General features: G+C 33.3%; 1 protein-coding gene across 1 annotated transcript; it reads right to left on the bottom strand.

The window, feature by feature from the left end:
* Window positions 1-1,015: 1,015 nt before the first annotated feature.
* Window positions 1,016-23,478, bottom strand: LOC142227508 (uncharacterized). Its single transcript, XM_075298056.1, has 5 exons — window positions 23,284-23,478; window positions 8,289-8,381; window positions 8,069-8,222; window positions 7,838-7,971; window positions 1,016-1,458 (listed from the first exon to the last, which is right to left on the bottom strand). The coding sequence occupies exons 1-5, from the start codon at window positions 23,363-23,365 to the stop codon at window positions 1,166-1,168; spliced, it is 756 nt and encodes a 251-aa protein (XP_075154171.1). The 5' UTR covers window positions 23,366-23,478; the 3' UTR covers window positions 1,016-1,165.
* Window positions 23,479-23,739: the final 261 nt, after the last annotated feature.

Here is a 23,739-nt window from a genome sequence, read left to right as displayed (position 1 = left end):
ATTGTATTTCTATAGAATTATTTTACAAAATATTATTTCTATAAAAAATATTCTCAAAATTTCATTTCTGTGGAATTTTTTCTCAAAATTTTATTTCTGTAGAAAAATTTCTCACAAAAATTTGTTTATAGAAACTTTTTCCAAAATTTTATTTTTATAGAGATTTAACAAAAAAGATTACTAATTTGGGTAGAATTCTACCAACTGTGGCAACCGTGGTGGTAATACAAATTTATATTCTAAGTTATATACGTTGCATATTCATGTTTTAAGACAATATAGTACTTAGAACCATTTTTGTTGTGTAAAATTTTTTAAATTTAACGAAAAATATAGTAGGGAAAATTGTAATGTATGGGAAAGTAGGGAAATTGGGAATGTATGGGAAAGTAGGAAAATTTTTTGCCCTTGTAGGGTAAACCGAACATTTTCCGTGGCAACATTGACTATGAGCTATAGTCAGATTGACACAAAGCACCCATAGACATGTACCCCTTAATTATCTTAAATATGCAACTGCGGTTTATCTCCCAGACATATGTGTTACCCCACAAATGCTTATGATTACTAATTCTGTAATGGTGGTTTAGGGTATGATATAGTCGGCCCCGCCCGACTTTCTACTTTACTTACTTCTTTGTTATATATATATATATATATATATATATATATATATATATATATATATATATATATATATATATATATATATATATATATATATATATATATATATATATATATATATATATATATATATATATATATATATATATATACCCCGTATGGACTAACTTACAATTGAGAACACGGTGTTAAGAAGTTTCAAGATACCTTGCTATCGGTAAGTGTTACCGCAACCCAAGTAATTCGATTGTGGATGACAGTCTTTAGTAGACGTTTCTATGCAATCCATGGTGGAGGGTACATAAGATTCGGCCTGGCCGAACTTACGGCCGTATAAACATGTTTATAAACTAAATTCATGTCGAATCTACAAAATAAAGTTTACAACTTTTTACTGTTTTATTGTGATGTCTTATTTATTGTGAAGAATTAATATAATTTGTATAAAAAGAATGAATAAACTTAGTAACTAATTGCAACAAGTTGTAAAGCAAATAATATCAATATCGGCCACAATGCCCTGTCATAGCACATTAGATTAGGGTAAATCCGAAAACAGATAATCGGCAGGAACATAAGCAAATATTTTGGTCCAACGATCTTTGAAAAGTTTACTAAGGGCAGCATTAAGACTAGGTCTTAAAATTTCAAAAATAGCATCACCATAAGTATTAAGAATAGCATTTTCCATGGAGGCATCACTATCTTCCAGATTCAAATGGACTCCAGAGACTTGTTGAAGATCCAAGCGAAGATCATCTATGGTGGTGAAAGTGAAACTGCGATCTTGACGTTTCTGTAGAAGCATGGCAACATTGGCAACCGATTTTTCTGGAAATAAAAAAGTGGATAGGATTTTTTATAGGAAAAAAATACTTTTTAATGTCAATCGAATTTAATTAAAACAATTAATTTTTTATTGAAACTCGAAAATGATATAGTATCAGTCACAAACGTAAATTAAAGAATTAATTGATCCAATTCGAAATTTGTTTTGGTCCCACTGATTTCTGTGATGACTAGAAAAATAAAAAAATTAAAATTAATTTTAATTTATACAATCAAAAAATGAATTGATCCCATTGACTTATGTGATAGATTTTTGTGTTGAATAAAAAATGTAATAATTTTTTAATTGAATTAAGAGTAAATATATATTGGAGACGCCTTTTACAAAATTTATTGATCCTATCAATAATTTAATTAATACAACTAATGTCTGTGATTGATTTTGTTTTGTTACTAAAATTGTATAATTTTTTAATTGAATATTTTATAATTTTTTAATTTTTTTTTATTAAAATTGTTATTGAAAATATTTTAAGGACAGTATGTGTATTAAATTCCAATTAAAAATTCAATTGATCTAATTAATAATTTAGTTGATCCATCTTATGTCTGTGATTATTTTGTTTTGATTAAAAAAATGTCCTAATTTTCTAATTTAATATTTTTTTATTTGAACTAAAATTTTAATTGAAATTATATGGGTGATATTTTTTTCTGTACACTTTAAATATCTATCAACAACGTCTATTAAAAATATTATTGATCTAAATAATAATTTAATTGGTCCACCTCTTTTCTATGATTTATTTATTTTTTGATTAAAAAATTAAAAAAATTAATTTATTTTTTTTTATTTCATTTTTTTATTTAAATGAAAATTTTAATAGAAAATATATTGGTGTTATGTTTTCTGTGTGCTTGAATATCTAGCACCAACCAAAAATTGAATTAAATTTGTAATTAAAATATTTTTGAGATATTTTTGCTGTGTATTTGAATAGCACTCATCAAAGCCAATTACAAAATTTATTGATCGAATCAATAATTTAATTAATACAACTAATATCTTTAATTGATTTTCTGCTATTAAAAAAGTTTAATATTTTTTTAATTCAATTTTTTTAAATTTGAATTAAAATTTTTATTAAAAATATATTAATATATTTATTGTGGTATATATGAATAGCAAACTTCAACTCCCATTAAACATTTAATGAATCTAAATAATAATTTAATTGATCCAAATTAGATATGTGATTAATTTTTGTTTTGATTAAAATATTTTAATATTTTTGAATTCAATAATTTTTATTTGAATTACAATTTTTATGGAAAATATATGGGAGATATTTTAAGCAACACCAATTAAAAACTTAATTGATCTAATTAATAATTTAACTTAGATCTGTGACTGATTTCGTTTTGTTAAAAAAAAAATATTTTTTAATTCAATATTTTTTTATTTAAATCAAAATTTTTATTGAAAATATACTAAGATATTTATTGCTGTGTATTTGAATATTAATCTTCGATTTCAGTTAAAAAATTAGTTGATCCAATTTATAATTAAATCTGTGATTAATTTTTGTTTTGATTAAAAAAATTAATTTTTTTTAATATTTTTAATTGAATTAAATGTTTAAATGAAAATATAGTGGTGATATTTTTCCAGTGTACTTGAATATCAATCATCACGGCCAATAAAAAACTTAATCGATAGATATAAAAAAATAATTTATTCCACTTTCTGTGATTGTTTTTTATACCCTCCACCATAGGATGGGGGTATTTTAAATTTGTCATTCCGTTTGTAACACATCGAAATATTGCGCTAAGAACCCATAAAGTATATATATTCTGGGTCGTGGTGAAATTCTAAGTCGATCTGAGCATGTCCATCCGTCCGTCCGTCTATTGAAATCACGCTAACTTCCGAACGAAACAAGCTATCGACTTGAAACTTAGCACACGTATTTGCTATTCATGTATTTCGGATGGTATTGCCAATGGGCTATATCGGTCCACTTTTACGTATAGCCCCCATATAAACGGACCCCCAAATTTGGCTTGCGATTGCTACAAGAGAAGCAAATTTCATACGATCCGGCTGAAATTTGGTACATGGTGTTAGTATATGGTCTCTAATAACCATGCAAAACTTGGTCCATATCGCTCCACTTTTACGTATAGCCCCCATATAAACGGACCCCCAAATTTGGCTTGCGATTGCTCTAAAAGAAGCAAATTTCATCCGATCAGGCTGAAATTTGGTACATGGTGTTAGTATATGGTCTCTAACAACCATGCAAAAACTGGTCCATATCGGTCCACTTTAACGTATAGCTCCCATATAAACGGACCCCCAAATTTGGCTTGCGATTGCTCTAAGAGAAGCAAATTGCATCCGATCCGGCTGAAATTTGGTACATGGTGTTAGTATATGGTCTTTAACAACCATGCAGAAAATGGTCCATAATTATATATAGCCCCCATATAAACCGATCCCCCGATTTGGCTTGCGGAGCCTCTAAGAGAAGCAAATTTCATCCGATCCGGCTGAAATTTGGTACATGATGTTGGTATATGTTCTCTAATGACCATGCAAAAATTGTTCCACATCGACCCATAATTATATATAGCCCCCATATAAACCGATCCCCAGATTTTACCTCCGGAGCACCTTGGAAGAGCAAAATTCATCCGATCCGGTTGAAATTTGGAACGTGGTGTTAGTATATGTTCTCTAATGACCATCCAAAAAATGGTCCACATCGGTCCATAATTATATATAGCACCCATATAAACCGATCACCAGATTTGAATTCCGGAACCTCTTGGAAGACCAAAATTCATCTGATTCAGTTGAAATTTGGTACGTGATGTTAGTATATGGTATCCAACAACCATGCAGGAATTGGTTCATATCAGTCCATAATTATAAATAGCCCCCTTATAAACCGATCCCCAGATTTGACCTCCGGTGCCTTTTGGAGAAGCAAAATTCATTCGATCTGGTTGAAATTTGGTACGTGGTGGTAGCATATGATATTTAACAACCATGTGAGTTGAAATTTGTGGATGACAGTCTTTCGTAGAAGTTTCTACGCAATCCATGGTGAAGGGTACATAAGATTCGGCCTGGCCGAACTTACGGCCGTATATACTTGTTTTTTATTGAATACTAGCTTAACCCGGCCCGCTTCGCTGCGCCTTCCGAAGCGTATTTGGAGGAATATTTTGCGTTAACTTAGTCAACTATATCCTTCGTGCTGAAAACAAATGCGAAAAGATTTGAATTCTTTTAAACAAATCGGACTACTTGATTTTTCGTTTATAGGTACAAATACGGAGGGAGAGGGTGTACCCTTTCCTCCAAATTTTTTAAATAATGTTCTGTATTCAAGTAGTTGGACAATCTTCTATATCTCTTGTGATTTTAAGTGTGGTTTGTCAAGGAAAGGTATCCTTCTCCTCAACATATCTGAAAATTAAGCACTATATTATAATAACATACAAAGAATTACTGTTTCCCATCCAATAAATCGGAAAAAGCAAAAGTAGTAAAAATTTTTACCACATTAACATCTGCTAAAATGTTGGAAAATGATGCACCCTCTCTGCAAAAATCATAAAATTATGTACCGAGTTCCCATTTACAGACAACCCTCCACTTTCAATTAAAGAAAACAAAAAACGCACAAAAGGGAACCCTCCCCCCACCTTCACTACACTCCCACCTGATATCAGACTATCACGTACCCTATATTAATTTCACAACTAATCAATGGTCCCTATAAATTCTATCGAAGTAAATCGACAAAGTTTATTTCAATTTTCCCCTTCCCCAACCAGATATCGAAAAATCTTATACTAATTTAAAAATCATGTATAAATTTAATCACCTCCTCCCACGTTCCCTGTAAATTTCAAGTAGATCGGCGATGTTTAAATTTTGCTCTATTGTTTTAAAGGGACGTCACTTTCCCCGATACAATATTGACAAACACCGTAGTGAATAGCACCCCTAACCTTCCCTGAAAATTCTTGAAACTTTCCTTCAAGTGTGGGGCAAGGAAGGTTGCCTCTTCGTTCATAACCTTCCCCACTGCCTATGTAAATTTCAAGAAAACTTAAGAATTGTTTTTTTTTTTTTGCAGTTTTAGAGGAGGACCTCCTCCCCGACTAAATATCGAAAAGTGATGTAGCGTATCTTTTGTAAACGTCCCAGAAAATGTCAAGCAAATTAAAGGGTGATGCGGTCAAAATTTGGTCAAGGGAAAACGCGTGTAAATCGGTCAAATGGTTTATTTAAAAAATCAAATTAAATTTCTTTTTCAAGTTCAATTAGTATAAAATTCAGGAAAAATATTCAGTTAGGCTTTCGCTTTTCCAAATCCGAATTGCCGGGCCTCACGCTTGACACCTTCCATCAGATTTTGTACAGCCACCTTGTCCACCTTCTTCGCCGCAGAAAGCCAGTTTGCCTTGAACTGCTGCTCGACCTTAGCAGTTTTTGTGGTCTTCTTTAGGTTCCGCTTAACAATAGCCCAGTGTTTCTCAATTGGGCGGAGCTCTGGCGTGTTGGGAGAGTTCTTGTCCTTGGGAACCACCTGCACGTTGTTGGCGGCGTACCACTCCATGGCCTTTTTACCGTAATGGCAAGATGCCAAATCCGGCCAAAACAGTACGGAACAACCGTGTTTCTTCAGGAAAGGCAGCAGGCGTTTATTCAAACACTCTTTCACGTAAATTTCTTGGTTGACAGTCCCGGAAGCTATGAAAATGCTGCTTTTCAAGCCACAGGTACAGATGGCTTGCCAAACCAGATATTTCTTTGCGAACTTTGACAGTTTTATGTGCTTGAAAATATATGCTACCTTTCCCCTTCCTTTTGCCGTATAAAACGCCTGTCCCGGAAGCTGCTTGTAGTCGGCTTTGACGTAGGTTTCGTCGTCCATTACCACGCAGTCAAACTTCGTCAGCATCGTTGTGTACAGCCTCCGGGATCGCGCTTTGGCCGTCGTATTTTGTGTATCATCGCGATTTGGAGTCACTACCTTCTTGTAAGTCGACAGTCCGGCTCGTTTTTTGGCTCGATGCACGGTTGTAGACGATACACCCAGCTTATTTGCGGCATCTTGGAGAGAGAAGTTAGGGTTTCGCTTGAAACTACCGGCAACTCTCTTTGTCGTCTCAGCGGCTTCCGGTTTTCAATTTCCCCCCGATCCAGACTTCCTGGCTGTCGACAAACGTTCCCCAAACACTTTAATTACATTTTTAACGGTTGATTTGGCAACTTTTAGCGATTTTGCCAGCTTTACGTGCGAGTAGCTCGGATTTTCGCGATGCGCGAGCAAAATTTTGATACGCTGCTATTCTTGCTTGGACGGCATTTTGACAACTGAAGAGTGATTTCCAAAATCAAAATAGGAGCAATATTCTACACATACACACCTTCAAAATGATGGGTGTTCAGGTTTTTTAAATGCAAAATTGAAAGAAATACGTCAAGTTTATATTGACCAAATTTTGACCGTATCACCCTTTATAAGCCTAAAGGGGAGGCCTCTCTTCCGTCCAAATATCACCAAATCAGGTATCAACTATTAATATCGTAACCTCTCCCCAGTCCCCTGTAAATTTCAAGTAAATAGGTAAAAGTTTAATTGTTTCTCTGTATGTACTTAAGAGAAGCGGATGTCTCCCTATGCCCTATGCCTAATGTAGCGGATTTTTGTCTAGATGCCAACCCCAACATTCAATGAAAATTTCAAGCAAATCGCATAATTTTGTTCCAAGTTTCAAAAAGTAGGGCAAGGGGGAGGTCCCCCTCCCCATCCACATATGAAATCATCGGGTACCCCATATTAATTCCATAACCTCACCACATGTTCTCTGTAAATCTCAGATAATTTAGAGAATTTTAGTTTTTTCACTATACTTTAAAAAAAGTCGAACAAAGGGTAGGCCCCCCTCCGCCACCAAATATCGAAATAAAAAGTAGCGGATCGTTGACTAGATGCCAACCCCAATCTTCAATGAAAATTTCAAGCAAATCGGTCAACTTTGGTCCAATTTTCAAAAAGTCCGACGAAGGGAAGGTCCGCCTCCGCGCCAAGGTGCCCTTTTTTCACCACATGAACGCCCCCTACGATCTCTGAAAGTTTCAAGTAAATCGGTTCAGCCGTTTCGGAGCCAACTCGGAACATACAAACAAACAAACATAAATTGAATTTTATATATATAGATATTTTAAATTTAATTAAAGTTTTAATTGAAGTTGAATTTATTCAACTGATTTCTAATATTGATGTTTGTTTTGATTGGAAAATTTTAGTATTATGTTTTTTTAATTAAAAAATGTTTTTAATTTAAAATATTTTTTTAATTTAATTTTTGCATCACATGCATATTATCTTACCAACAGATATTGAGGCCTTTCCATTTCCTCCTACTTTATAGGTCAAAATATGACCACTAATGTCATATCCTCCTTCTACAAGTAACTTTGGTAGAGCCAATTTGATCATAAGGCCCAGAGGTGATTTTACGAATCTGGAAAAAATATAAAAATTAAATTTGTTGTTGTTAATTTCCAATGTTTTTTTTTTTTTTGAATTAAAGAAAATTGTATTTAATTTTCCAACTATACCTAGATTCAGTAACCTGTGATCCACTCAACCCAGTTATGGATATATTCATCAAACTCAAATTAATGGATATTGGATTATTGACATCTTGATTGATACCAATGCGTTTAACATGCAAAGGATCAAAAGGACTAATTGATTTTAGGCCAGGAACACCTTGAAAGAAAACCATTTATGTGATTGGTATATGGAGAAGAGGATTAACTTAAAAAGTGCATTTACCATTTCTCCATTCAGTGTGAATGCTTTCCACAGTCTTTGAGAAGCAGCTACTGAAATTCGGATCATTTACGCTACAAGGATTAAGAAAATCAGCTAAAAATAAAAAAAGAATAAATTTCGTTGTAGATTATGTTGAACAAGGATAAAAGGCCGGAAACTCTAGGCCAGGCCGAATCTTATATTCCCTCCGCTCTGGATTGCTTACAAAGTTCTACTGAAGTATGTGTCGTATAAAAGGCAAAACATATTTGACGTGATTCACAGGAAAAGATATCAAAAATATATTTCCAATTAAAAAGTTGATTGAAGTTGAAAAAATGTTCAATTAAAAAATTAATTGATACAATTAAATTTGTAGTCAAACTCGGAAGACTAAGTCACTTAAAATAGTGATGGATTTTTTTTAAATTTTTGAATAAAAATTTATTTCAAACAATCAATTTTTTTATCAAACTTAAAACACAAAGTCATATAAGAAAGTAATTGAAAATGGCCACGTTTTTAATTCAAGAAATTAATTGAGTTTCGCAATCAGCATCAATTAAATTTTTAATTGAACCAATTAAAAAATTAATTGAAATTTTCAAATCAAATCAATTAATTTTTTAATCAAATATATTTTTTATGTCCAATTGAAACTGTTGTTGATACTATCATTTGATTGAAGACATTTCAATAAAAAAAAATTAATTGGATCAATTTATTTCGTCATTGAATCAGAAAAAAATTTTTGTGTGTTGTAAAGAATTCAGCGCGGTGCACATTAAACAAAGGCTGCTTGACTTTACACCACACACACAGATCTAACCTTCACAAAACTCCGTGATTCCTCCGCAACCTGTTGTCTATTCGTTCGCATTTTTCGCCTGATCCTTCTGTCCGATCTAATCAGTCGTCGATCTCACCAGCTTATCAGGGCCGACAATGGTCATTCAGTTACTCGTAGATCTGAATGATTGCGAATTCCCGTCCATAGCTTCAGGATCCTTGTACAGGTCTTAGTCTAGTTTACCGGTCTTTGAACGACGAATTTCGTCTAAACCCTGTAACAGTGGTCTCAGAAAAGTTCTAACAGTTGTCCGTCGCACCGGGGTTCATTTGCATCCTGGTATATCCTCTATTCGGGCGCATCTTTCGACAGGTCCATCTGTCTGATCTTATCAGTCATTCACCTCATCAGCACCCCGATAGGGAATGGCGATTCAGCCCGTTGCCACATATGGCCCCACATTGGTCATTCATCTAGAGCTGAATGAAAGACTGTCTAAGTCTAGTTTGTCGGTCTTTGAAGGACGAACTTCGCTTACGCCCTGTAAAAGTGGGTTCGTCTGGTCCATCTGTCAGATCTAACAGTTATACGTCGCACCGGGGTTCATCTGCATCCTGGTATATCCTCTATTCGGCCGCATCTTTCTACTGGTCCATCTGTCCGATCTTTTCAGTCATTCACCACACCAGCACCCCGATAGGGAATGGCGTTTCAGCTTGTTGCCATACTTGGGCCCACAATAGTTATTCGTGTAGAGCTGAATGAAAGACTAATTCCTCTCCGTGACCTTGTGGATACTAGCACGTGTCTTAGTCTAGTTTGTCGGTTTTTGAACGATGAACTTCGTTTACGCCCTGTAATGGTGATTCCTCTCCGTGACCTTGTCGATATTAGCACGGGTCTTAGTCTAGTTTGTCGGTCTTTGAACGACGAACTTCGTTTACGCCCTGTAATGGTGGGTGCAGAAAGGTACTACCAGGCATTCGTCGCAACGGGGTTCCTCTGCAGCCTGATATATTCTCAATTCGTCCGCATCTTACGACTAGTCCATCTGTCCGACAAGTAATGGTGATTCAGCCATTGCCAAACTTGAGCCCTATATGGTCATTCATCTACAGCTGAATGAAAACCGATTCCTGTCCGAGCCCTTGTGGATCCTAGCACGGGTCTTAGTTTAGTTTTCGGTCTTTGAACGACGAAATTCACTTACGCCCTGTAATGGTGGGTGCAGAAAGGTACTACCAGGCATTCGTCGCACCGGGGTTCCTCTGCAGCCTGATATTTCCTCTATTCGTCCGCATCTTACGACTAGTCCATCTGTCCGACAGGGAATGGCGATTCAGCTATTGCCAAACTTGAGCCCTAAATGGGCATTCATCTAGAGCTGAATGAAAGACTGATTCCTGTCCGAGCCCTTGAGGGTCCTAGCAGGGGTCTTAGTTTAGTTTGTCGGTCTTTGAACGACGAAATTCACGTATGCCCTGTAATGGTGGGTACAGAAAGGTACTACCGGTATTCGTCATATCCGGGTTCCTCTGCAGCCTGGTATATCCTCTATTGGTCCGCATCTTATGACTAGTCTATCTGTCCGACAGGGAATGGCGATTCACCCATTGCCAAACTTGTGCCCTAAATGGGCATTCATCTAGAGCTGAATGAAAGACTGATTCCTGTCCGAGCCCTTGTGGATCCTAGCAGGTGCCTTAGTCTACTTCGGTCGGTCTTTGAACGACGAACTTCGCTTAAGCCCTGCCATAATGGGCTAAGAAAGCCTCTACCAGTTATCTGACGGACAGTGCTTCATCTGGTCCATCTCACCAGCACCACGACCCGTAATGGGGAGTCAATCCATTGCCACGCTTGAGCCGACAATCGCTGTTCGGTTAGAGCTGAATGATCGCTAGTGTCTTGTTCGTACGTTTCTGGATCCTTGCGCCGGTCTTAGTCTAGTATGTCGACCCATGACCCATGGCAGCGATTTATAGTGTCGGTTCGTGTTGACACACATCACTGCTCCTTCGAAGTCCGTTAATTCGGTCATTAGTTTAGGTACAGTGACACCCCGTTATTTTAGACTCACTGAAACAACTTTTAGTGTTCGGCCGAAACTGGGATTACACCCAAGGTTTGGTTAGGTATAGTGGCAGCCCGATATTCCATGCTAACTTAGACTATTCAGTCCATTTTGATACCACAGTGGTGAACTTCTTGCTTATCACTGAGTGCTGTCCGATTCTATGTTAAGCTCAATGACAAGGGACCTCCTTTGTGGTGAACTTCTCGCTTATCACTGAGTGCTGCCCGATTCTATGTTAAGCTCAATGGCAAAAGACCTAATTTGTATAGACGAGTCCGAACGGCGTTCCACATTGCAGTGAAATCACTTAGAGAACGGGGATTACACCCAAACCCTTTGTATAAAAGGCGGTCATGTTAACAATTGTCCCACAGTGGCTCTCATCCCAGACAAAAATCCTTGGTTACTCCACAAATTGGTGGATCGTCAATTGGTCCGTATTTTTCGTTTGGTTCATCTGTCCAAACTATGTAGCATCCCGGACGGCAAAGGCAAATCACACCGTTGCCACTCTTGGGTCGACAATGGTTATTCAGCGAGAACGGAAGGTTCGGTGGTTTCCTGTTCGTGTTTTTTTGGATCCTTGTGCAGGTCTTAGTCTTATTTGTAGATCTCTGACTTGGTCGGTGAAAACTTTTTGTTATTCGGTCGAAACTGTGATTGAACCCATGACCTCTATATGCCAGACTGTGATTGAACCCATGACCTTTATATGCCAGACGGACATGCCAGCAATTGCACCACGATGGCTCCCATCCTAGACAAATTTCAGGGAATCCTCCGCAATCGCTTCAGGCCGTTGCCACGCATGGGCCAAAATGGTCATTCAGCTAGAATTACATTCCTGTTTTAATAGTTCTGAATCGATCTGTAACCGACGAGCTTGATTAAAGCCATATAACGGTGGCCTCGGAAAGATTTTGCCAGTTATCCGTCGCCGTGGTGCAATGGTTAGCATGCCCGCCTTGCATACACAAGGTCGTGGGTTCGATTCCTGCTTCGACGGAACACCAAAAAAGTTTTCCAGCGGTGGATTATCCCACCTCAGTAATGCTGGTGACATTTCTGAGGGTTTCAAAGCTTCTCTAAGTGGTTTCACTGCAATGTGGAACGCCGTTCGGACTCGGCTGTCATTAAGCTTAACATGGAATCGGGCAGCACTCAGTGATAAGAGAGAAGTTCACCAATGTGGTATCACAATGGACTGAATAGTCTAAGTGAGCCTGATACATCGGGCTACCACCTAACCTAACCTAACCTATCCGTAGCAGCTGGACCCATTGTAAGGGTTAGGTGTGTCGGCACGTATTGTTCATTCGACGCACATTGCTGCTCCTTCGGAGTCGGATTTTAGTCTGAATTCTGCTATTAGGGATCATATAGCTGACCCGAATTTCTATCAAGCTCCGCATAAAGGTATTGTCCTTGGTCCAGATGTATATTACAAAGGTACTCTGGAGTCGGTTTCCAATGAGTCCAACTATGTCGGGCATAAGTTAACTGACCAGAATTTCTACCAAGCTTCGCATATAGTTTTTATCATTGGTCCACAGGTAAATCACAAAATAATGAGACCACAAACTTACTCTAGCTTCGGTTTCGTATGGACCCAGCTCACAATGTTTGGAGACCTTTAATCCTGACACTTGGACTCACTCTGTTGGGCTTCAGTTAGATGATCTATCAAGCTTCCAAAGTAGATATTGTCCTTGGTCTAGAGTTATAGGTTAGGTATAGTGGCACCCTGATATTTCAGGCTAATAGGTACGTATTACAATGAAAAATATTTCGATTATTAAACAAAACCAGTCATCCCCATGGATTACATTGTATTTCTTTCCATGATTACTTGTTATAGAATTATATCATAATGGAAATTTGTAATAGGTACATATTACGAAGACAGTCAAATTTAATATTCAGTGTAGTAATATCAGTTCGACTTTAATAAGGTTAACAGAAGAATATCTGCAAAAATATCAAAGTAATATATATTTTGAAAAATTAACATGGCTCTCAAGTCAATATTTCAAAGTTTTACAAATAAAATACATGCTTCATCCTATTACATAGGACATAAAGAGTGTTTCCTATTTCGTACTAAATAATGGCATATCATTTTCAGTATAATGATGGTGAATATGATATAATCGAAAGAAACACAAATCGTTGTTATAATTCCAACTGTATGGTAATGTTTAGCAAAATCTTATTCAACCATAACAAAAATAATGAAAAATTCATTAGCGATCTTGAAAACAAAAGTTTACATACATCGAAATTGCTATTCACATCAGACAAGCTTAGTTTGTAAAAAAAAACTCAAAATTAATGGTTATTGTGTTGACCATTGTCATACACTAACGTGGGTCGATATGATTGGGCTTACATCTTGCAAATTATTTAGCGACTATTTTCTTCAAAATCAGAAAAAAACCCATTTACCTTTTACACCCTCTACCATACCCGAAATATTGAAGATATACATGCCCGACGATACATTCCTTGTTGACTACGCTGACGACATAGCCGCGAGAAATACTGAACAGGCTCAGCGTAAACTTTGCCAAACCAACCAAACCACGGTTGCCACAGTTGGCAGAATTCTACCAAAAATGGTAGATTTTTTACTGTTTGGTAGATTGGTAGTAGAATTCTTCATGTTTTGGTAGATTTTGCAAAATATTCCTCTTCAACTAAGCGATATGTTACTTCAGTTTCAATAATTAAATATTGACAAAATGTTCTACAGAAATAAAATGTTAACAAAATTTCCTATAGAAATAAAATTTTAAGGCAATTTTCAATAGAAATAAGATTCTGAATAAAATTTTATGGCAAAAGAAAACAAAATCTATAGAAATAATATTTAAACAAAATTTTCTATGTTGACAACATTTTCTATAGAAATAAAATTTTGATAAAATTTTCTATAGAAATTAAATTTTGATAAAATTTTGTATAGAAATTTGACAAAATTTTCTATTGAAACTTTTACAAATTTTTTTATATAAATAAAATGTTTGTTAGAATTTTCTTTAGAAATAAAATTCTGACAAAATTTTCTATAGGAATAAAATTTTGTCAATATTTTTTGCAGAAATAAAATGTTGGCACAATTTGCAATAGAAGTACAGTTTTGACAAAAATTTCTATAGAAACAAAATTTTGAGAAAATTTTCTATATAATAAAATTTTGACAACATTTTCTATAAAAATAAAATTTTGACAACATTTTCTATAGAAATAAAATTTTGATCAAATTTTCTATAGAAACCAAATTTTGTATAGAAATTAAATTATGACAAAATTTTTTATAGATATAAAATTTTGACAATATTTTCAATAGAAATAAAATTTTGAAAATTTTTTTTGCATAGAAATAAAATTTTGACAAAATTTTCTATAGAAACTAAATTTTGATAAAATTTTGTGTAGAAATTAAATTTTGACAAAATGTTCGATTTAAACAAAATCTTGACAAATTTTTCCATAGAAATAAAATTTTGACAAAATTTTCTATACAAACCAAATTTTGTATAGGAATTAAATTTTGACGAAATTTTTTATAGATATAAAATTTTGACAAAATTTTCTATAAAATTAAAATTTTGACAAAATTTTCTATAGAAATAAAATTTTGACAAAATTTTTTGTATAGAAATAAAATTTTGACAAAATTTTCGATTTAAACAAAATCGTGACAAAATTTTCTATAGAAATAAAATTTTGACAACATTTTCTATAGAAACAAAAATTTTGACAAAATTTTCTATAGAAACCAAATTTTGTATAGAAATTAAATTTTGACAAAATTTTTTATAGATATACAATTTTGACAAAATTTTCTGCAGAAATAAAATGTTGAAAAAATCTTCTGTAGAACTAAAATGTTGACACAATTTTCTACAGAAATGAAATTTTGACAAAAATTTCTATAGAAATTGAATTTTGACACAATTTTCTATAGAAATAAAATTTTGACAAAATTTTCTATAGAAATAAAATTTTGACAAAATTTTCTGCAGAAATAAAATGTTGACAAAATCTTCTATAGAAATAAAATTTTGATAAAATGTTCTATAGAAATAAAATTTTAATAAAATTTTCTATACAAACCAAATTTTGTATAGGAATTAAATTTTGACGAAATGTTTTATAGATATAAAATTTTGACAAAATTTTCTATAAAATTTAAATTTTGACAAAATTTTCTATAGAAGTAAAATTTTGACAAAATTTTTTGTATAGAAATAAAATTTTGACAAAATTTTCTATAAAAACTAAATATTGATAAAATTTTGTATAGAAATTAAATTTTGACAAAATTTTCGATTTAAACAAAATTTTCTATAGAAATAAAATTTTGACAACATTTCCTATAGAAACAAAAATTTTGACAAAATGTTCTATAGAAACCAAATTTTGTATAGAAATTAAATTTTGGCAAAATTTTTTATAGGTATAAAATTTTGACAAAATTTTCTATAGAAACAAAATTTTGACAAAAATTTTTGTATAGAAATAAAATTTTGACAAAATTTTCTATAGAAACTAAATTTTGATAAAAATTTTCTATAGAAATAAAATTTTGACAAAATTTTCTATAGAAATAAAATTTTGACAAAATATTCTATAGAAATAAAATTTAAAAAAAATTTTCAATAGGAATAAAATTTTTCCACAATTTTCTATAGAAGCAAGTAAGTAAAGTAGAAAGTCGGGCGGAGCCGACTATATCATACCCTAAACCACCCATGCACTAGGGTGGAACACAATGTTAGTAAAAAATATGGGAAACATTTAAATCTGAAGCAATTTTAAGGAATCTTCCCAAAAGTTTATTTATGATTTTTCGCTCGATATATATGTATTAGAATTTTAGGAAAATTAGAGTCATTTTTACAATTTTCCGACTAAGCAGTGGCGATTTTACAAGGAAAATGTTGGTATTTTGACCATTTTTGTCGAAATCAGAAAAAAATATATATGGGAGCTATATCTAAATATGAACCGATTTCAACCAAATTTGGCACACATAGCTACAATGCTAATTCTACACCCTGTGCAAAATTTCAATTAATTCGAAGTAAAAGATTGGCCACTGTGGTCATATGAGTGTAAATCGGGCGAACGATATATATGGGAGCTATATCTAAATCTGAACCGATTTCAATAAAATTTGGCACACATGACTACACTACTATTTGTACTCCTAGTGCAAAATTTCAACCAAATTGGGGTAAAACTCTGGCTTCTGTGACCGTATTAGTCCATATCGGACGAAAGATATATATGGGAGCTATATTTAAATCTGAACCGATTACAATAAAATTTGGCACACATGACTACACTACTATTTGTACTCCTAGTGCAAAATTTCAACCAAATTGGGGTAAAACTCTGGCTTCTGTGACCGTATTAGTCCATATCGGACGAAAGATATATATGGGAGCTATATTTAAATCTGAACCGATTACAATAAAATTCAGCACACTGACTATAGTTCTAATTGTTCTTCTTGAGCAAAATTTTAAGCAAATTAAGGTAAAACACTGGCTTCTGGAGCCATATAAGTCCATATCGGGCGAAATATATATATGGGAGCTATATCTAAATCTGAACCGATTTCTTCCAAAATCAATAGGGTTCTATTCTGTGCCAAAACACATACTTGTGCCAAATTTGAAGTCGATTGGACTAAAACTGCGACCTAGACTTTGATTACAAAAATGTGTTCACGGACAGACGGACATGGCTTTATCGACTCAGGAGCCCACCCTGAGCATTTTTGCCAAAGACACCATATGTCTATCTCGTCTCCTTCTGGGTGTTGCAAACATATGCACTAACTTATAATACCCTGCTCCACAGTGTGGCGTAGGGTATAAAAATGGTTCTAAGTACTCTATTATCTTAAAACATGAATATGCAACGCATATAACTTAGAATATAAATTTGTATTACCACCACGGTTGCCATAGTTGGTAGAATTCTACCAAAAATAGTATTTTTTTTTTGTTTTTGTTAAATCTCTATAGAAATAAAATTTTGGAAAAAGTTTCTATAAACAAATTTTTGTGAAAAATTTTTCTATAAAAGTAAAATTTTGAGAAAAAATTCCATAGAAATAAAATTTGAGAAATTTTTTTTTTATAGAAATAATATTTTGAAAAAAAAATCTATAGAAATACAATTTTGACAAAATTTTCTATAGAAATAAAATGTTGACAACATTTTCTACAGGAATAAAGTTTTGATAAAAATTTCTATAGAAATATTTGTTCGGTATATTTGTGGTAATTTGTGGTAATCTTCAAATTTTGTCAGATTTTTTTTGGCACGAGTGTTACCACACATTGTTAAAGATCAAGCCTTGCTGGCTTCTAATTTCCTCCTCTAGAGCCACCAAAATGTAAAAATTATTACAAATTGTGTTGAGTGAAAATGTCCCTAAATTGTGGCTCTACGTCCCTACAAGACGCTAAATATTGGAAAAACCCTACATATAGGGAATTTCCCCTACTTCTAGCAACACTGGCTGTGTTGATATTGCACCTATGGAGTTAGTATGCCACTAATATTGAGCCCATTAATAAAAAAGAGAAAATCGCTCAATTAGTGTGGGTAATAAATCCAAATTTGTAAAAATCGAGCAATATTCTTATGTAAGAGCTACAAGTACGTATAAATACGATCGGCTAGTACATCAAAATTTGAAATTTGAGTAACATTGGTTAATAAATAAGAGTACCAACCTAGGCCAAATTTGGGAAAATCGAGCGATGCATATATATGGAAGCTGTATCTAAATCTGAACCAATTTGCATAATATTTTGGGGGTTTGATTAATACCACAAAAGGTTACCTTGTGCAAGATTTGAGTAAGATCAGTTAAGAAATGAGGCCTCTATGGCCAAACATAAGGTTATTAGGGGCAAAATTTTCAAAATCGGTCGATACATATATGGGAGCTATATCTAAATCTGAAGCGATTTCGATGAAATTTTGCTCATACCGTTAGTACTATAGAGGACTGGATCTAGCTAACTTTTAGTAAGATCGGTTAATAAATAAGGGTTCTATGGCCAAATTTTGGAAAATCGGGCTATTCATATATATGGGAGATATATCTAAATTTGAACCGATTTCGATGATTTTTTGCACATATAGCTAGTGCTATAGAATATTACATTTAGCCAACTTTGAGTAAGATCGGTTGATAAATAAGGGTTGTATGGCCAAATTTGTTAAAATCGGGCGATACATATATGTGAAAGCTATATCTAAATCTGAACCGATTTGGAAGAAATTTTGCAAACTTGAAAGGCGATGAAAAATATTACTTTTTTTCTAATTTGGTGACGCTCCATTTGAAAAAAAGCGCAACGTGACCCCATTTGTCGAAATCGGGCGATACATATATATGGGAGCTTTATCTAAATTTGATCCGATTTCTTCCAAATTCAATAGCGTTCGTCCCTGTACCAAATTTCTTCAAAATCGGTTAATAATTGCGACCGGAATCCTGTGAACAACAAATACATGGACAGACCGACGGACGGACACCAAGAGGTGATTCTGAATTGATCGGTAAATATTTTATGGGGTCTAAAATCAATATTTCTGGTAGGCACATTTTTTGGCCCATCAAACTTATTATACCCTGACCACTATGTGGTTTAGGGTATAACAAAATTTTCTATAGAAATAAAATTTTGACAAAATTTTCTATAGAAATAAAATTTTGACAAAATTTTCTATAGAAATAAAATTTTGACCAAATTTTCTATAGAAATAAAATTTTGACAAAATTTTCTATAGAAATAAAATTTTGACCAAATTTTCTATAGAAATAAAATTTTGACAAAATTTTCGATAGAAATAAAATTTTGACAAAATTTTCTGCAGAAATAAAATTTTGACAAAATTTTCTGCAGAAATAAAAATTTGACAAAATGTTCTACAGATATAAAAAAGTTGAGAAAATTTTCTATAGAGTTAATACTATGACATCAATTTCTATAGAAATAAAATGTTGACACATTTTTTTATATAAATAAAATATTTGTTAGAATTTTCTTTGGAAATAAAATTTTAAGAAAATTTTCTATAGAAATAAAATTCTTACAAAATTTTCTATAAAAATAAAATTTTGACAAAATTTTCTATAGAAATAAAATTTTGACAAAATTTTCTATAGAAATAAAATTTTGACAAAATTTTTTATAGAAATAAATTTTTGACAAAATTTTCTATAGAAATAAAATTTTTACAAAATTTTCTATAGAAACAAAATTTTGACAAAATTTTCTTTAGGTATAAAATTTTGACAAAATTTTCGATTGAAACAAAATCTGAAACCAATCTAGCAAAATTCATAAATTACTTTTCTCTTTCATCGATTACTTTCGACAGGAATAAGTGATTTGTTGCTTCGATTTTTGTATATAAAACACTCTGTGTTTTATATACAATGTTTTTATAAGTAAATGCTTAAATTGATATTTAACATATAATTAATTATGCTATCATTTGACAATGACTCAAAGGGAATGAGTCTTTGTCGGTCATCCAAAATAAAATTTTGAGAATAATCATCGCAAACTGCTGAGAAGTATTTACTATTGTCACTATAAGTTAGTCACTATGACCAAGGCCGTATTCAGGGGGGGGGATGAGGGGGATCAAACCCCCCCCGAAATGAATGAATGTTTTTATATAAATAAATATATATTCTTAGCTGATAGAAAAATCTTATTGAAGATGTTGAAGAAAAGCTGAAGGTTTTATTTTGAAAAACGCTTACCTATAAAACTTGCACAAATCATAGAATACTAGTTGAAAAGCCCGTCAAACGACGGTCGAAAGAAACAAATTGTTTTTGTTCTCACACCACAAATTTCATTTTTGGAAAATGTCTTTCTGCTTTTTATGTGTGTTTGTTGTTCTTTTTGTGAACATGACTCGCTTTGTTTGGCCATAGCAACAACAACGAAACAGCCAAACACACATGTGTAAATGAAATGGCGCAAAACTGCGAAAAGAACCTGCCTAATTCAGCGAGTGCAATAAAGGGATATTTCCAAAAATTTTGGTCACTTTGCCAGGGATGGAAAATACAATTTTTAAGAAAGTACAAAAAAGGTATTTTGTGAGCGGAAAGGTACTTTTTACTAAATTTCAACAAAAATTTCATTGGAAGATTATTGTCAAGACACTGAATTTTAAAGAAAATAAAATTTTGACGAAATTTTCTATAGAAATAAATTTTTGCAAAAATTTCCTATAGAAATAAAATTTTTACAAAATTTTCAATTGAAATAAAATTTTGACAAAATTTTCTATAAAAACAAAATTTTGCAAAAATTCTATATATAAATAAAATTTTGATAACATTTTCTACCGAAATAAAAATCGATAATATAGAATCGCATTCTTTTTTCGACTAAAACTTTCTTGAAGTTCCATAAAATCCTGTTTTTGACTATGTCTTTTACAAAATCGAGATTTTCTTCACACATGAACATGTCTGTTTTGCCATATTTGTAAAAAACTATTAGCAAAAAAGGTTGATAACGACTTTCTTAAAATATTAAAATATTTTTTCAAAGCTATTGTACCATAAATCTGATATCGACTCAAAAATGTCTACACAAAAGGTACTAAATCATTCGCGGGGGTACTACGATACTGACCGGACCGGCAGTTACTACGTGCTCATCCGAACGTTCATTTTCAACAATGAAGAGATTAAAGACGTATCTTAGAAATTCGACTAGCGAGAGTAGACTCAATGGATTGGCATTAATGTCGGTTCATCGCCGAATAAATGTGCCGACTGAAGAAGTCATTGATTTATTTGCTGCCCAAAAAGCCCGTCGGCTCAATTTTATATTATAAAACAAGTAAGTAAAGTCTAAAGTCGGGCGGGGCCGACTATATTATACCCTTCACCACCATGTAGACCAACATTTTGTTACAACTACTTCAAATTTGCTGGGAGCTATATAAAGGTTTGTATTTCCAGATACAAATACTTATAATGGAGACAATTTTTTGTACTTCTACAAAATCTCTAGAATTAAAATTGAAATCGGCTAACGCCCTGGAATGAAACACAATGTTAGTAAACACATATACGAAATATGAAGCGAGAGAAATTTTAATGTAATTATACAAAGAACATTTATGATTTATCAGGCGATACTTATGTATTCGAGATATAGGACAATTTGAGTAACATTTACAATTTTTGTTATTCAGCAGTGATGATTTTACAAGGATATTGGTTAGATCTTGCCAAGATATGCGATCAAGTGTGGTATATTATTTGGTCAAGTCGGGCGACTTGGAGCCTTATTTAAAACTCAACCGTTCTGTGGAAAGTCTGGCATTACAGTGTGTAGATATGATAAAGATATGGGGAAATTATCACAGAATTTTGTGTAAAGTGTGGGAATTTTGGCCATATTTGTATAAACCGGAAAAACGAATATATGGAGGCTTTATCTAATTCTGAACCAAATTAGATCAAACTTGACACACTTAAATATCATAATTAATATATTCTCCGTGGAAACTATGCAGTCAATTGGAGGAAAATCCCATTGAAAATGGGTCTAAAATATGAAATAGTCTACCATATTCTCCCAACTCTGGTGTACATATAACGGGAGCTATATATAATCTGAACCGATTTCGACTAAATTTGACATGCATAGTTAGAATAATAATTCTGTTATCTCTGCAAAATTTCACGTAAGTGGGAGTTTAACTTTGGCCCCCGTGGTCATTTGAGTATAAATCGGGCGAAAGATATATATGGGAGCTATATCTAAATCTGAACCGATTTCAACCAAATTTGGCACACTTACCGTTACTGTCAACGTACTCATTGTGCAAAATTTGAACCAAATCACGGAAAAACTCTGGCTTTTGAGACCATATAAGTTCAAATCGGACGAAAGATATATATGGGAGCTATATCTAAATTTGAACCGATTTCAATCAAATTTACCAAGCATTGGTAGAATGCCAATTCTACTCTTTATGCAAAATTTCACGAAAATCGGTAGTAACCTTTGGCCTCTGTGGTCATATGAGTCTAAATCGGACGAAAGATATATATGGGAGCTATATCTAAATCTGAACCGATTTAGCTGATATTTTGCAAGTTTTTCGAGACTCATAAAATATTCGGATGTACTGAATTTGAAGAACATCGGTTGATAAACACGCCAATTATGACCAGATCGGGGATAAATATATATGGCAGCTATATCTAAATCTGAACCGATTTTTTCCAAAATAAATAGCGTTGTCTTTGTCCCAAAAAACGACCCTATGCCAAATTTGAGGACGATCGGACTTAAACTGCGACCTGTACTTTGCGCACAAAAATACATGAACAGACAGACAGACGGACGGACAGATAGACAGACAGCCAGACAGACGGAAATCTCTAAATCGACTCAGAATTTAATTCTAAGACGATCGGTATACTAAACGATGGGTCTCAGACATTTCCTTCTTGGCGTTACATACAAATGCAAAAACTTATTATACCCTGTACCACAGTAGTGGTGAAGGGTATAAATATTGTATACATACCTATGCATAAATAAAATTTTCTACACATGAGATTATATGAATATATTTTTTTTTAATTTGAACCCCCCCCGAATTAAAATCCTGGCTACGGCCTTGACTATGACCCATCGCTATGTAATGCAACGTGTAATGAGAATTTTACTTCTAGTAATGCATATTGTAATGAGTTGTGGTTACCTAATTTTTCCTGGGTAGCTATAACATTGGCTATTGTTTAACATTCATTTAACAAATTTCGACCCAGTCTATTATACATATACACCATAATGCACTCAAACAACATTGCCAAATAATAATGTGCCGGTTATGCAAGAGAGACAATATTGAGCCCATGGAATGTGACTCATATACGACAAATGCTTAGGCCACATTGCAATAACAACAGTAATAATTGGAGAATATCTTACAAAGACTTTCTCTTTCTCTTATACGACCTCTGATACCACTTAAACGATCGTAGGTTTTTTTCTTGCCATTATTAACACGAACAATTTTTTGAAAAGAAATTTTGTTTTTTTGTTTTTTTTTTTACATACGTTTCTCCATGAGTATCTTTCGACTTGCGGCTGCAGAGATCATTGCTGTTAGGGTTACTATTAAATTCCATATTTTCTGCATTTTTTTTGGGGGGGGGGGGATGAAATTCTCTTGTTGCACCTTTTAAACCGATTTCTGATATTGTCGACGTCTTCTCACGTAAACAACCTTCTCCAATGGCCAATATCAAAATACTAAATGAGCTTTTGACCACAAAATGCGTTTCACTTCACCGGCTGAATGCAACACATAAAAGCTCTAAACTGGTTTTGTTTGGCATAGGCCATCATTGTTGGTAGTATAGTCGTAAGCCCAAAGTACAAAACTAAAAGAAGCATGAATAGTAAACAATAACAGCGGTAAGTTGGTAAGAGCTTAGTTAGTAAGAGCTCGGTGTTGTAGAGAGCACCCTTCCTTATTGGGGCATAGAAAAATTTATTTAATTCAAATTAAAT

This window comes from Haematobia irritans, chromosome 2 (assembly GCF_050003625.1).
Source record: "Haematobia irritans isolate KBUSLIRL chromosome 2, ASM5000362v1, whole genome shotgun sequence".
NCBI classification, from domain to species: Eukaryota; Metazoa; Arthropoda; class Insecta; order Diptera; family Muscidae; genus Haematobia; species Haematobia irritans.
The sequence above is the reverse complement of the archived record's forward strand: the minus strand, read 5'-3'. Positions and strand labels throughout refer to the sequence as shown.